This window comes from Aquarana catesbeiana, linkage group LG12, assembly GCF_042186555.1.
Source record: "Aquarana catesbeiana isolate 2022-GZ linkage group LG12, ASM4218655v1, whole genome shotgun sequence".
Classification (NCBI taxonomy): Eukaryota; Metazoa; Chordata; class Amphibia; order Anura; family Ranidae; genus Aquarana; species Aquarana catesbeiana.
In genome coordinates, this window is record NC_133335.1 from 196,166,398 (window position 1) to 196,179,696 (window position 13,299).

The 13,299-nt window shown below is 41.7% G+C and overlaps 1 protein-coding gene across 1 annotated transcript in view; it reads right to left on the reverse strand.

Annotated features, from left to right (window-relative positions):
• Positions 1-13,299, reverse strand: part of PLCG1 (phospholipase C gamma 1) — a gene marked incomplete in the record, with an annotated part of 173,941 nt that overhangs the window by 53,698 nt on the left and 106,944 nt on the right. Inside the window, 5 exon segments of the mRNA XM_073606385.1 lie at positions 3,158-3,345; positions 3,822-3,923; positions 5,097-5,219; positions 5,356-5,524; positions 9,786-9,906. Of these exon segments, the coding sequence (XP_073462486.1) occupies positions 3,158-3,345; positions 3,822-3,923; positions 5,097-5,219; positions 5,356-5,524; positions 9,786-9,906 (703 nt within the window).

The window sequence follows — 13,299 nt, forward strand, 5'->3', positions numbered from 1 at the left end:
TCTTTGTAAGGCGTTTGATTCGATCACATGGGAATACATCTATTATGTACTACGGAGGTATGGGTTTGGGCCTCATTTTCTAACAATTCTGCAATCATTATATAATGCACCTACGGCTAGAATTCAGATAAAGGGTTATAAATCACATAAAATACATATACACAGAGGAACGAGGCAAGGATGCCCCTTATCACCTATCCTATTTATTTTAGCATTAGAACCCCTAGCGATCAAAATAAGACAGAGCCAAGAGGTAAGAGGTATTCAGTGCGGAGATGGCGAGCAAAAGTGTTCTCTGTTCGCCGATGATATCTTGATGTTTATTTCCTCTCCAATCACATCCCTTCCCAACCTATTTCAGATACTACGACGTTTTTCGGTATTCTCGGGTCTCACGATTAATCATTCTAAATCCGAGGCCTTGAATATCTCCATAGAACAACAGACGGTTCAACAACTCCAAACGTCATTCCAGTTTAAATGGCAGAAGGATAGACTTCCATATCTAGGCATTTTTTTAACCCCCACAATACAGACCCTCTATAAAGCCAACTATCCTCCCCTGTATGGAAAACTAACTACAGATTTATCAAGATGGGCTGTTGGCCCTCCGTCATGGTTCGGCAGACTGTACTCCATAAAAATGAACCTCTTGCCAAGGCTGTTGTACTTGTTTAGGACTCTTCCGATTGCTATCAACAGATCTGATCTGGAAACACTTCAGCAAAAAATAATGAAGTTCATTTGGGGAAACACAAGACCCAGGGTGAATAAGCTAACTCTACATACCCCTAAAACGAAAGGAGGCCTGGGCTTTCCCAACTTGATTAAATACTTTGAGGCAGCCCAACTGGCCCAATTAATTCGCTCCCATTCTGGGGCTCCAGCTCCGACCTGGATGAAAATGGAATCAGCTCCTTATCCCACAAAACCCATCAGCCACATGATGTGGCTTAACATGAAAGACAGACCAACCCTAATGTGCCCCACATTATCGTTCTCAATGAGTATGTGGGATAGACTACAAAAACCTTTTACTTTTCGTTCTACACATTCTCCCATGGCCCCCTTGGTGGGAAACCCAGATTTCACCCCGGGTCTTAATCCCCAAAACTTATCATGGTGGACTAATAAGGGACTGATACGCATAGCGGACATGTGTGACCACAGAGGTATAATACCGAAACAAACCTTAATAGAAAAGTACCAACTACCTCACACTGAGTTCTATCGTTACCTCCAGATAGTTCACTTTTTGCATACTTTACAACGCAAAACCGACATTTTGTCTTCCACCCCAATGGAATATCTATGCAAGTCCTATGATAAACATAGAGGCCACATATCACTAATTTATAGTATTTTGATTTCCAAAACGGAGAAATTACCCTATATGTTGAGATGGGAAGGGGACATGGAGGTGACGATGGAACCTGATAGATGGTATAAAGTGGCACAGCTAGCTTCAAAAGGTTACATTAATACCTCTTTGATAGAAGCAAACTATAAGGTTTTATTAAGGTGGTACATGGTCCCGGCGAGAATCGCAACATATGTCGCTGGTGCCTCTCCTATGTGCTTCAGAGGATGTGGCAAAGAAGGTACAATATACCATACTTGGTGGACCTGCCCTAAGGTCAAACGCTTTTGGATACGCATCTATAACTTCATATACTCACTGACCCAAGTGAACCTTCCCAAATCCCCACAACAAGCATTACTAGGAGACCAAATAGAGGGGATACCTGATCACACCAGGAAATTCATATCCTTTATTTTCACAGCATCCAGAATAGCGATAGCAGGATCATGGAGAAAGCCCCTAATCCCTTTTGACAGGGTGAAAGCAAAATTGACATGGATCATGATTAATGAACGCCTCTCGGCATCTCTTCTAGATAAACAGGGGGCTTTTGACAGGATTTGGGAACCATGGTTGTCCTACTTATCGACAGGCTTTGACAATTAACGGTTCCTGAATGGGATCCCTAGGGGTGCACTCAACCCGAACTTTTCTCTCAACCCCCTTTCCCCTTTCTTCTTTCACTTTTCTTTATTATTTCTATTTCCCCCCCCCCCCCCCCCCCCCTCTCCTAACACACCTTGCGGGACTTCCTATTCAAAATGGCAGTCGTCGTAACAGATGCGATGAATGCTGAATTGTGAGTGATGGGGGGGGGGGGGGTGTGGGGCGGAGACCCCCCCGTCCACAGTGGAGCCCCCAATTGGGGTGGGCGGTCGGGTCTCGGCGGCACACCCTCTTTCCACACAAAATGGAGAGGAGGATAATGTACGGTTGGATTGATGTATAATTATAATTAGAAAACCATGAACCCCAATTCACAGTGCTTGGTACTTGCTTTGGATGCCTATGCAGGTGAGGGGTGCCTGGCTGACCTAATCTGGGCGGGCAGGCACACTTGCCTTTTAAAGTGAAGGGCGGCAAGGCATGGTATGGTATGTTCATAGGATTCCCGCAGGAAACATAAGCTGAGATGCGCCTCCCCCCTCCCTTTATTCCTCTCCCCTTTTTCCTTTATTACTATATAATTTCATGATGTATGAGTCCTGCATTTTGTAAATGTTATTTTATAATTTTCAATAAAAATAATTGAAAAGAAAAACATATTAGGCAGGCATTATCCACTGTTGTCACCACCAGAACCCCCCACCCCCGGGAAATATCATGTAGCCCATGCTGAATGCATGTAGACATGTAGACAGGAAGGTGCTACAAAAAGGGGCAGGAGATCAGCAGTACCAAGATACAACAAATAAAATAAAAACCATAATAAAAAACTTGGAATTGGAGGTAACTCTACAACAGATGGTGCTTTTCAAAACTAAATGTGATTCAGTAGGGGGTTTACATCTACCTTAATTGCTAAACAAGCAGAAAGTATTTAGTGTGGCTGTTTTGTTGCACCAGAGCACTAACTGCATAGAGGCTGTATGTACTTTCCATTGTTTGACAGGTAGGCCTTCTACTTAAAAATTAAGCCTTGTATGTGTGGCTTCTAATATGTACAACTGTGGCAGTGACCTTTGAATATAAGCTGTACTATGGAAGGGACGGATATGAATGGCAAACCAGTACAATGTACATTATAGCGTTTCATAAATCTAGGGTAAAAAAAAAAAAAATGACTGATCATACCAAAAGGACAGAGTGTAATCTCCTACAAAGGTCTCACTTTCCCGCACCAGGAAAGAGCCGTCTGGAGCCCCAGTCTCAATGCAGTAATCTGTCAAAAGGCGTTCAGCAATATGTCGCCCATCCCGGCCTGCCCCAAGCTTTCCATGGAACCATTTCTCAGTAGAATGTAATTCGGAACTGTTGCTGGTCTGGAAAAAAATAAATAAAAGGATATAGCTTTATAAATTTCTAAAAATGGCTCGTAAACAGAGTATCTCAAAAACAATATATGCCTATGATCACCTCACTACTAAAAGTATGCTGAATGCCAATACAGTTTATGTTGAATCACAAGAGGGGTGAGATTTCAATAAAGCACAGAGAAGAGAAGCTGACCCATTAGCACTGTCTGTACTTGTATGGCCCAATCAGACACCAGATCCTTACACATGTATGTTCCTTTTTGAACCAACAGGCAGGTGCACAGCTTTGGCCAATAGCCCCATATCCATGGTTTACTACAGGAGCATGAAGGTTGTAGCTGGGCCCCCTGGACATCAACTTGGCCCTAGGCTTCTTTTCAAGGTTGCCTTGTGTCTGATTCAACTCTAGACTTAAGAACTTTGTAGTTCTAGGATAAACAAAAATACATTTATTTGAATTGACACTTGTTAGCATGGTATACCTCCTTCTGCTCCTCCTCGTCATCATTGGTTTGTCCTCCTGTGGTCTCCTCTGAGTAGTAGACCTTGCTGCTGGTAAGTACGAAGAAGTGAGGATACCACTCCTGAAAGAGAATATAATAAATTATTAATGTCACCAAACCCATAGTTCAATTTTCCAGTAAACTTCCATTGTTCGCATCCAGTTAAGTATTACTTTGTGCTGCCTTTACATACTCTGTTATTTCCAGACAAGTATTTAATATGGGACAGCTATTGTACACAGGAAAGAACTATTTTTAATCTGAAAAGAATCAACTAAGGATTCATTATAACTGAATTACTGCTCATCATTTCTTCCAGTTGCCCTGCACCAAAGTACTCAGTTCAAGCAAAACATGAACATTAGTTACCTTTAAAAGCCTCCCTTGTGAAGACCTTCAAAAGCCCTGAGACTGTTGCTGGGTGCTCCCATCTTGGACGTGATGTCAGCAAATTCAAGTGACCTTCTATAACAGGGGTCTCCAAACTGCGGCCCTGGGGCCAGATGTGGCACTTTGCTCGACTTCATTCTGCTTTTGGGGGCAATTTTCCTTCCTCTGCTTCGAGGTGCCATTACTCCCATTGACACCAACTATTGGGTAATATACCTCCAACTGACACCTATGATGGGGCACTATTCCTCCCACTGACACAAATTATGTAATTTTTTAAATAGTTTTTTCCAACTCCCACTGTTTACTAAGCCTATGACATATTAGTTTACTCCCAACGATGCCAGGGCATTTTCTATTTTCCAGCCCCCCTAAAATTTGAGGAGGAGTAAACTGGCCCTTTGTTTTGAAAGTATGGAGAAACCTGCTCTATAGTGCTCTCCTTTGCTCCTCCACTAGCAGTTACATACAAGATTTTGTTAGGAGGTGAAGGAAGGGGCGGAATAGCTGTGCCAGCACAGAGAGCAACTAGGCCTAGGAGGTAAGGGCTATAGTGTGCAAGGAAGGAGAGGATGTGCTATGAAATGGACCCCCCCCCCCCCCCCCAGAGTACTCAAATGTTCTCACCAGTTGAAAGGCACACTGCAAGCCAATAAAAAATGATATATGGAAAAGGGAAAACAGAGCAAGAAAGCATTTAAAAATACTTGATTTTCCTCTGCTTTTAGCTGCAATTTTAGAAGTTGGCGACATGGCCATTTTGGGCACTGTATTAACTCTATCCAGGTAACTGAATATATGGTAAGTAGATGGTACACAGGATTCCAATGCTGGTGTATAGTGCCTCAGTCCTGTACAACTTACATGATTAATAGGATCCTGCAGATACAAGATTCCATTCTTAATTGAGTTGCTGATGTCATTTTCTGAATACACAGTGGAGGTGGGGATCTCTTCATAGGTACTGCCTTCTGCTAGCTTCTTGTGCTATAGACAAGAACAGGAATAATTAGCATATTTCCAGTACAGCGCAGCTGAACCCCAACCAACTCAGGGCCCAGGGTCAGCTATGCCACCTGCAGTCTGAGTACTCATACCGGGTGCAGAACAGATGGGCTCTTACCTTGATGAGAATTTTTCTTTTAAGCTGGTTTGGGGAGGGTAAAACATCAGCACTGACATCCACTGGTTTGGTCAGAAGCATATCCCCAAATACCTTCTTGAAGTGCTGGGCCATATTCCTCTGCTGGGCAATACTGCAATGGTCTTCAATTGACAAAATAACTGGATATCTAACAATGGAGGAAAAAAAAAGGGCAACAGAAGAACAGTATGAGCTAAACAAGTCTGTAGGAGTAACAACGTTTTTTTAACCCTTTCATGACTAAGCCTATTTTTGACATTTATAAACAATAAGTGCATAAAGTGCTTATACAAAGGTGGAGAAAATATATTAAAAATCAGTGATCATAGGTAAAAAGCCACTCATAATCCGTCCATAATAATATGAATCATTTTGACCAGAAAACAAAACAAAAAGTCCACTTCATGTGTTTCATCGCCACACACTAAGGATTGGTACACCAAGATACTTCAGATCAGATGTGCATTGGTAGCGGTGAAGGAAGTAATAGATGTGCGCTTACCCCAAAAGATGGACCTCCCCTGTGGCAAGGTCTTATCCGCTTGCAGATTTCGCCCTCTGCAGGGACCAGCTGTTAGTCTCCTGGTCTTGGCAGCGTGTACCGCCGACTTCCGTATGGCCGGGATGGTCCAACTATCCCAATCTCAAAGGGGGGGACTCAGAAATGGAAAAGTCCACATGCAGGAAAAAACGGCATAAGGAGAAAAAAAACTCCAATAGTGTGATAACGTTTAGAGTATTTATTGGTTAAAACAAACCACAAGTGAACATTAAAAAATCCAGATATAAAATTCTATTAAAAAAGCCGGCATAATCAAAGGCAGAACGCCCGTGCAAAATAAACTTTCCAGAACACGTGATGGCTAGCACTGCGAGGCCACGCCCTACATGTTTCGTCTACGGGTGCCCCCGTAGACGTCACGTATGACGAAACATGTAGGGCGTGGCCTCGCAGTGCTAGCCATCACGTGTTCTGGAAAGTTTATTTTGCACGGGCGTTCTGCCTTTGATTATGCCGGCTTTTTTAATAGAATTTTATATCTGGATTTTTTAATGTTCACTTGTGGTTTGTTTTAACCAATAAATACTCTAAACGTTATCACACTATTGGAGTTTTTTTTCTCCTTATGCCGTTTTTTCCTGCATGTGGACTTTTCCATTTCTGAGTCCCCCCCTTTGAGATTGGGATAGTTGGACCATCCCGGCCATACGGAAGTCGGCGGTACACGCTGCCAAGACCAGGAGACTAACAGCTGGTCCCTGCAGAGGGCGAAATCTGCAAGCGGATAAGACCTTGCCACAGGGGAGGTCCATCTTTTGGGGTAAGCGCACATCTATTACTTCCTTCACCGCTACCAATGCACATCTGATCTGAAGTATCTTGGTGTACCAATCCTTAGTGTGTGGCGATGAAACACATGAAGTGGACTTTTTGTTTTGTTTTCTGGTCAAAATGATTCATATTATTATGGACGGATTATGAGTGGCTTTTTACCTATGATCACTGATTTTTAATATATTTTCTCCACCTTTGTATAAGCACTTTATGCACTTATTGTTTATACACATATTGTGTTCTCTAAGCACTTTTAATTAATTTTTACTAAGGAAAAGTTTTTTTTGCTAGCGCAATTTAGTTTATTTACATGTTTGTCACTTCATAGATATTTGGAGTTTTTTTTTGCAGCTGCACCTTTTGTATATATACATTTTTTCTATCACACATTGCTCATTAGCGCAGGTTGATTTCACCATATTATTTTTGACATTTGGTGTTTACAAGTTAAAATCCGTATTTTTTTGCTAGAAAATTACTTACAGCCCCCAAACATTATATATGTTTTTTTAGCAGAGAATCTAGAGAATAAAATGGTGATTGTTGCAATATTTTATATCACACGGTATTTGTGCAGCGGTGTTTTAAACACAACTTTTTGGGAAAAGGGACACTTTCATGAATTTTAATAAAACCAAACAGTAAAGTTAGCCCAATTTTTTTGTATAATGTGAAAGATGATGTTACGCTGAGTAAATATATACCAAACATGTCACGCTTTATGATTGCACGCACTCGTGGAATGGCGACAGACTACGATACCTAAAAATCTCCATAGGCGACGCTTTAAATTTTTTTTACGGTTACCAGGTTAGAGTTAGAGGAGGTCTAGTGCTAGAATTATTGCTCTCGCTCTGAAGATCGCGGCGATATCTCACATGTGTGATTTGAACACCATTTACATATGCGGGCGTGACTTCTGTATGCGTTCTCTTTGCTGCGCGAGCTCGCGGGGGCGCTTTAAATTTTTACATTTTTTTTTCTTATTTTTTTTATTTATTTTTATATCAATAAATTGTGTTTAAAATATTGCTGTCACAAGGAATGTAAACATCCCTTGTGACAGTAATAGGTGGTGACAGGTACTCTTTATGGAGGTCTTTTAGACCCCCGATCCCTCCTTTGCACTTCATAGAATTCAGATCGCCATTTTCGGCGATTCTGAATACTGTATTTTTTTTTTTTAAGACTGGCGCCACTGGCAGCCGAGTAAACGGGAAGTAACGTCATGACGTCGCTTCCGTGTTTACTATTAGGAGGCTGGAACGAAGCCGCTTACGGCTTCATTCCAGACTGTCCCTAGCCGCCGGAGGCGGCAAATTAGTCCTCATGCCCGGTAAGAGCGGCGGGAGGGGGGATGTCCCCTTCCGCTCCTCCGGTATAACAGCCGAGCGGCAGCAGCAGCTGCGGGCATCATCCCGGTATAACCCCTGAAAGCAGAGTACGCACATCTGCGTACACTCGGCGGGAAGGGGTTAAAGTGCAACTAAAGGCAAAACTTTTATTTTAGTTTTGGATAGAGCGAAGGGGGATTAAAACCCCTGTCAGGTTTTTATTGCTTTCTGTGCCCCCGTTCAGGAGATTCACTATATTTGTCCTGTTTACCATCATCATTTAAAGTGCAATTAAAGAAAATCACAAATTTTGTGTTGTTCCCCGAAAAGTAATAGAGGGGAATCTTCCAATAGGTCCTGGTAACCTGGGAGGCCCCAAAGGATTCCCTTAAATTTGCAGGGATTTCCTCTGACTTCCTGTTTAGTCTATGGAACAGGAAGTGAGGGGAAATCTCCACAATGGGACACAGATTGTTAAAAAATAAACTGATAGTTCTACTTTAAAGTGACACTAAAGGTTTTTTTTTTTTTTTTAAATAACATATTATACTTCCCTCCACTGTGCAGCTCGTTTTGCACAGAGTGGCCCCGGCGGCTGCTTCCCATATCAGATAACCCCCTAGGAGAAGCGCTCTCCCGGGGGGGATGCTCCCGAGTCCAGCATTTGGGGTCCATAGAGGCCGAATGTGGGACTCGGCCCCGCCCCCCCGTGCTCGCATCATTGGATTTGATTGACAGCAGCGGGAGCCAATGGCTGCGCTGCTATCGATCTATCCAATCAACAGCCGAGAACCCCGGGCAGAGAGATAGCGTGTCCCCGCAGGTCAAGTTCGGGGGGTCAGGTAAGTAAGACGGGTGGGGGGCTGGGTGGCCGGTCACTGCCAGGTGTTTTTTCACCTTAATGCATAGGATGCATTAAGGTGAAAAAACACAAGGGTTTACAACTCCTTTAATTATAGCTAAACTCCAGTTAACTTTTATCCTCGGAGTTCAGATTTTCATCTATTTGAACAATCAGAAACCATATGCTGTATATTGCTAACCAGTGATTCCTTAATAAAACAGCAATCTGCGTTGTGCACGAAGGCAGCCTATTCCAATGGGCTGCCTTACATGAAGAAACGCAGAAAAAAAGAAGTCCCTGACCCAATTTTAAACTGCACCACGCTGAGCCGCATGGTGCTGCAACAACATGCAGTTTGGCACTCGCGAAAAACACGATACGTTTGCCGATGTGCGGTGGTGCTATTAGTGTGCAAACATGCTATTCGGACTTCTACAGGAATAAAATTTTACTAACCGGACCTCTGTGGATTTTAATTCAATACCTCTGATTTAGAGTATCTTCACTTCTGACCTCTAGGCAATTTTTAAGGCCTGTGGGGCTGGCTATCAAAATACAATAGTCACAGCAGGAGATTTGTTCATCTGCGATATATAGAATAAATGGAGGAATCTAGAGCTGCACGATTCTGGCTAAAATGAGAATCAAAAAAATGAACAGATTCCTCTAGAGCTGCACAATTAATCGTTAAAGAATTAAAATCGCGATTCTACCCCCCCTCCCGATCCTAAAACAGCGTTTCCCGATTCTATGTAACAAGTGCAGGAAGTCTGTTCATTTTTTTTGGTCCAGCCCACAGGCTAAATGAAAAAAAGAATCATTAGTTTATGGCCAGCTTAAATGTGTAAGCATCTTCTATACAATTAGGTTCACCATTACAAATACTAGTACGTACTCCGATGTGACAAAAGCGTGTTCTTTGATGGTGAGGAGAACCTCGTTGAACTTTATTTTGGTGGTCAAAGTATGCCCATGATAGATGACTGGCATCCCATCTGGTCCATCCCAGCAATCCACTGGAAACAAAACAAAAGTCATCAAGTGATCTTGTAATAAACCATCAACTAGATCAGAATGCAAACACAAATATATCGCTAATAAGTACAAGGTGCACTATACTCCTATCAGCCCTGCAAATAAAACTGCTCTAGGGATTATATGTTCTAATCTTCCTTGTTCCAGTTTTTGTGAAATCGTTCCATTGTGTTTAGCCAAGATAAAGGTTTACTGCAAATGACATCAACTTGGATGATTGATATTTTCAGTGTTTAAAATATAAGCAAACCTACATAGGTATTAAAATTAATGTGTACTCAGTAACCTTTATATATCTTCCCCTTCCTACCTACACATTCTAGTTCCTCCTTCAGTCTTTTTTTTTTTTTATCGAACCTCTTTGGCTTTTGTTGTAATGTCCAACACTGACTGTTCAAGAATGACCACACTTTTGCTACTTCAAGTGCATGTCAGGGCAAAAAAAACCCCAAAAAACAAACAAAAAACATATCCAGTATAGCTCAGCAATACATGCACATTTTCCCTGGTTTTATACCTTTAACCACCTGCAAGTACAGAAAAATTTTGTTGATTTGCTATAAATGCATTAATCTCCTAATTTCCTCCTGAGAGAGGACACCACATGCCTTTTTCAAAACTGAAATTGAAAAAAAAATGGTGTCAGCCCTGCCCAGTTGTCTGGTAAATTACCAAATCCCTCCTCCTCTCCACAGCACAGGAACATATTTTCTGAAGTGTAAGAGAAGAACTGGGAGGACTGCTTTAGAGAACACCTAACAGACAGAACCAACGCTTTTAATGGTATATCTAATAAACCAAATGTTTATTGTTCTGGTTTACATATACTTTACAAAGCAAATCTTATATTATTTTACCCCTTTATTGGACAGAAAATCTCTTTTGTGCCCGTTTTAGTTTAACTTCGTTCCTAGGACTCATACTTTCCCAATTTAATTGCAAAGCTCCAACTGCCATAACCTAATCTAATGGGAGTGCTCCTAATGGTCACTGAAGCAGTCTCATTGAACAGTGGAATGAAACTGGCCCAATTAAAAAGTGAGATTAAAAGAGGGTCACAGAAGAGGTATTTTTTTCTGCCCAATAAGGTTAATAAAATGCTATGCTGTCTGCTCTTAGGACAGGACTTTTAATAGTTTTAAAGGAACCAAATGGATGGAAGACCTGACTTCCAACCTTCACAACCAAGGAGTAGAAAACATGTGGTTCCCTTGGAAAAACTTTTTCTACTCATCTACATATAAAAGATATGCTGATTTCTGACTCTAATCTACTCATTTATGGCCCACTAGAGCCAAGTACGACAATGGAGATCCATGGGTATTCGAACAAAAATTATGTGTGTGGGATCAATACAAAAAATATTTATCAATAGAATACGTCTCTAGGGGTCATCATCCCAGGTTATGCTAGTATAGAACCACGCTATATATAGGACCCCCTGGGATTATGCAATAACAATAGATACAAAATACAGTAAAAAAAAAAAAAATTGCGCTTTAATTGTACACAATACACTAAAAACATCCCCAGACATCTAAAGATTTGGAGTAGGATCTTCCCGTTTACAACAGATATACATGGTAAAAAGTTGTAGGACGCTTAGCATACAATATCTAGTTGTCTACGCATTTCACGAAATGCGTAGACAACTAGATATTGAATGTTAAGCTTCCTACCTTTTTTTAACCATACATATCTTATAGTAAACAGGAAGATCCTATTCCAAATCTTTAGATGTCTGGGGATATTTTGAATGCATTGTGTGCAATTTTTAACTGATATTTTGTACCTATTATCATTGGATACTCCCAGGGGAATATATATATACCCATGGGTAGTGCGGTTTTATTCTTTCCCTTGGACACGTTCATCCAAGTATAGAAATTTCACACACTAGTACACACACCCCTACCGCAATCCTTCCTTTCCCATTATCTACCCCTTCTCATCCACTTTCTCTAATGTACTTTTCTCTCTCCTTTTGCTCCTTAGGACTGCTGACCGACCCTTACCACTAACTCCTAATTTGTTACCCTTAAGCTGGCCATATACTGATCAAAATTTGGACAGTTAAGCAGGGCCTGGCAAAATTCTAATGTGTGGCTATCCCTACTCAAAAGAAGTAGACTGATCAACTTCTATGGAAGGAACAGGCTGGAAATGTTGCTTAGTCAGCGGCTGCAGTGCATTCTGATGGCAATGGACCAATTGGAAGGTCTCTTTAAGGAGAAGAGTGAGAGACTCACAACCCTAATTTAGTATACCAAAATAGAAAGAACCCTCTGAATGGGACTTTTTAGAGCAGCAATCACTACAGTGTTTATATAAAAGTAAATTTATATTATAAAAAATTTAAAATATTCCATAACACAATACAAGAAAAGACAAGCTGCAGTTAAAGCGGAGTTCCACACAAAAATGGAACTTCCGCTTTTCGGAACCCTCCCCCCCTTCGGTGTCACATTTGGCACCTTTCAGGGGGGAGGGGGGTACAGATACCTGTCTAAGACAGGTATTTGCACACACTTCCGGCATAGACTCCCACGGGAGTCTATGCCTCTTCCTGTCCCTCCGCACTGTCTCCTGGGAAACACACAGGTCCCAGGAGATAGCGGGGACCAGTTACGACACGCAGCGCGACTCGCGCATGCGCAGTAGGGAACCGGGAAGTGAAGCCGCAACGCTTCACTTCCTGATTCCCTCACCTAGAATGGCAGTGGCAGCTGCCGAGAGTCGAGCGATTCATCGGCGTCGGCTGCCGACATCGCTGGACCCTGGGACAGGTAAGTGGCCATGTATTAAAAGTCAGCAGCTGCAGTATTTGTAGCTGCTGGCTTTTAATATTTTTTTTTTTGGTGGATTTAGGTGGACTCCCTCTTTAACATGACAAATAACCATCTCATCAACACATTGATTTGATGAAGATCGTATTGGGCCAACATGATCAATGTACTCTTATATAAACACTGTAGTGATTGATGCCCTAAAATGTCCCAGTCAGAAGGTTCTTTCTATTCTGATGGTAGTGGAAGCTGCTGTCAGAATACAATGCCCCAGCCAGGATGATTCCTCCAGCCACCTCGTTTGGCTGAAAAAAAAAAAAACCATGCATAGCCAGCTTTAATCTCCTTTATCCCCCCTAGATACTAAATAAAAGAAAACAACAGATCTTTCAGGTACAATTTATCTTATTTTATTGACACCATTCCGTAAGACTACTCTTCCAGTAACCACGTTAAAATGCAGGATATGATTCTCTATTTCAAATGTTCAAAATTTAAGAGGATTTCTGATGGAAAATGCTGCATACCAATAATGTGCTGCTAGTATCATCTGACATATATTTGTACTTGCGATTGCTCTTAAATAAA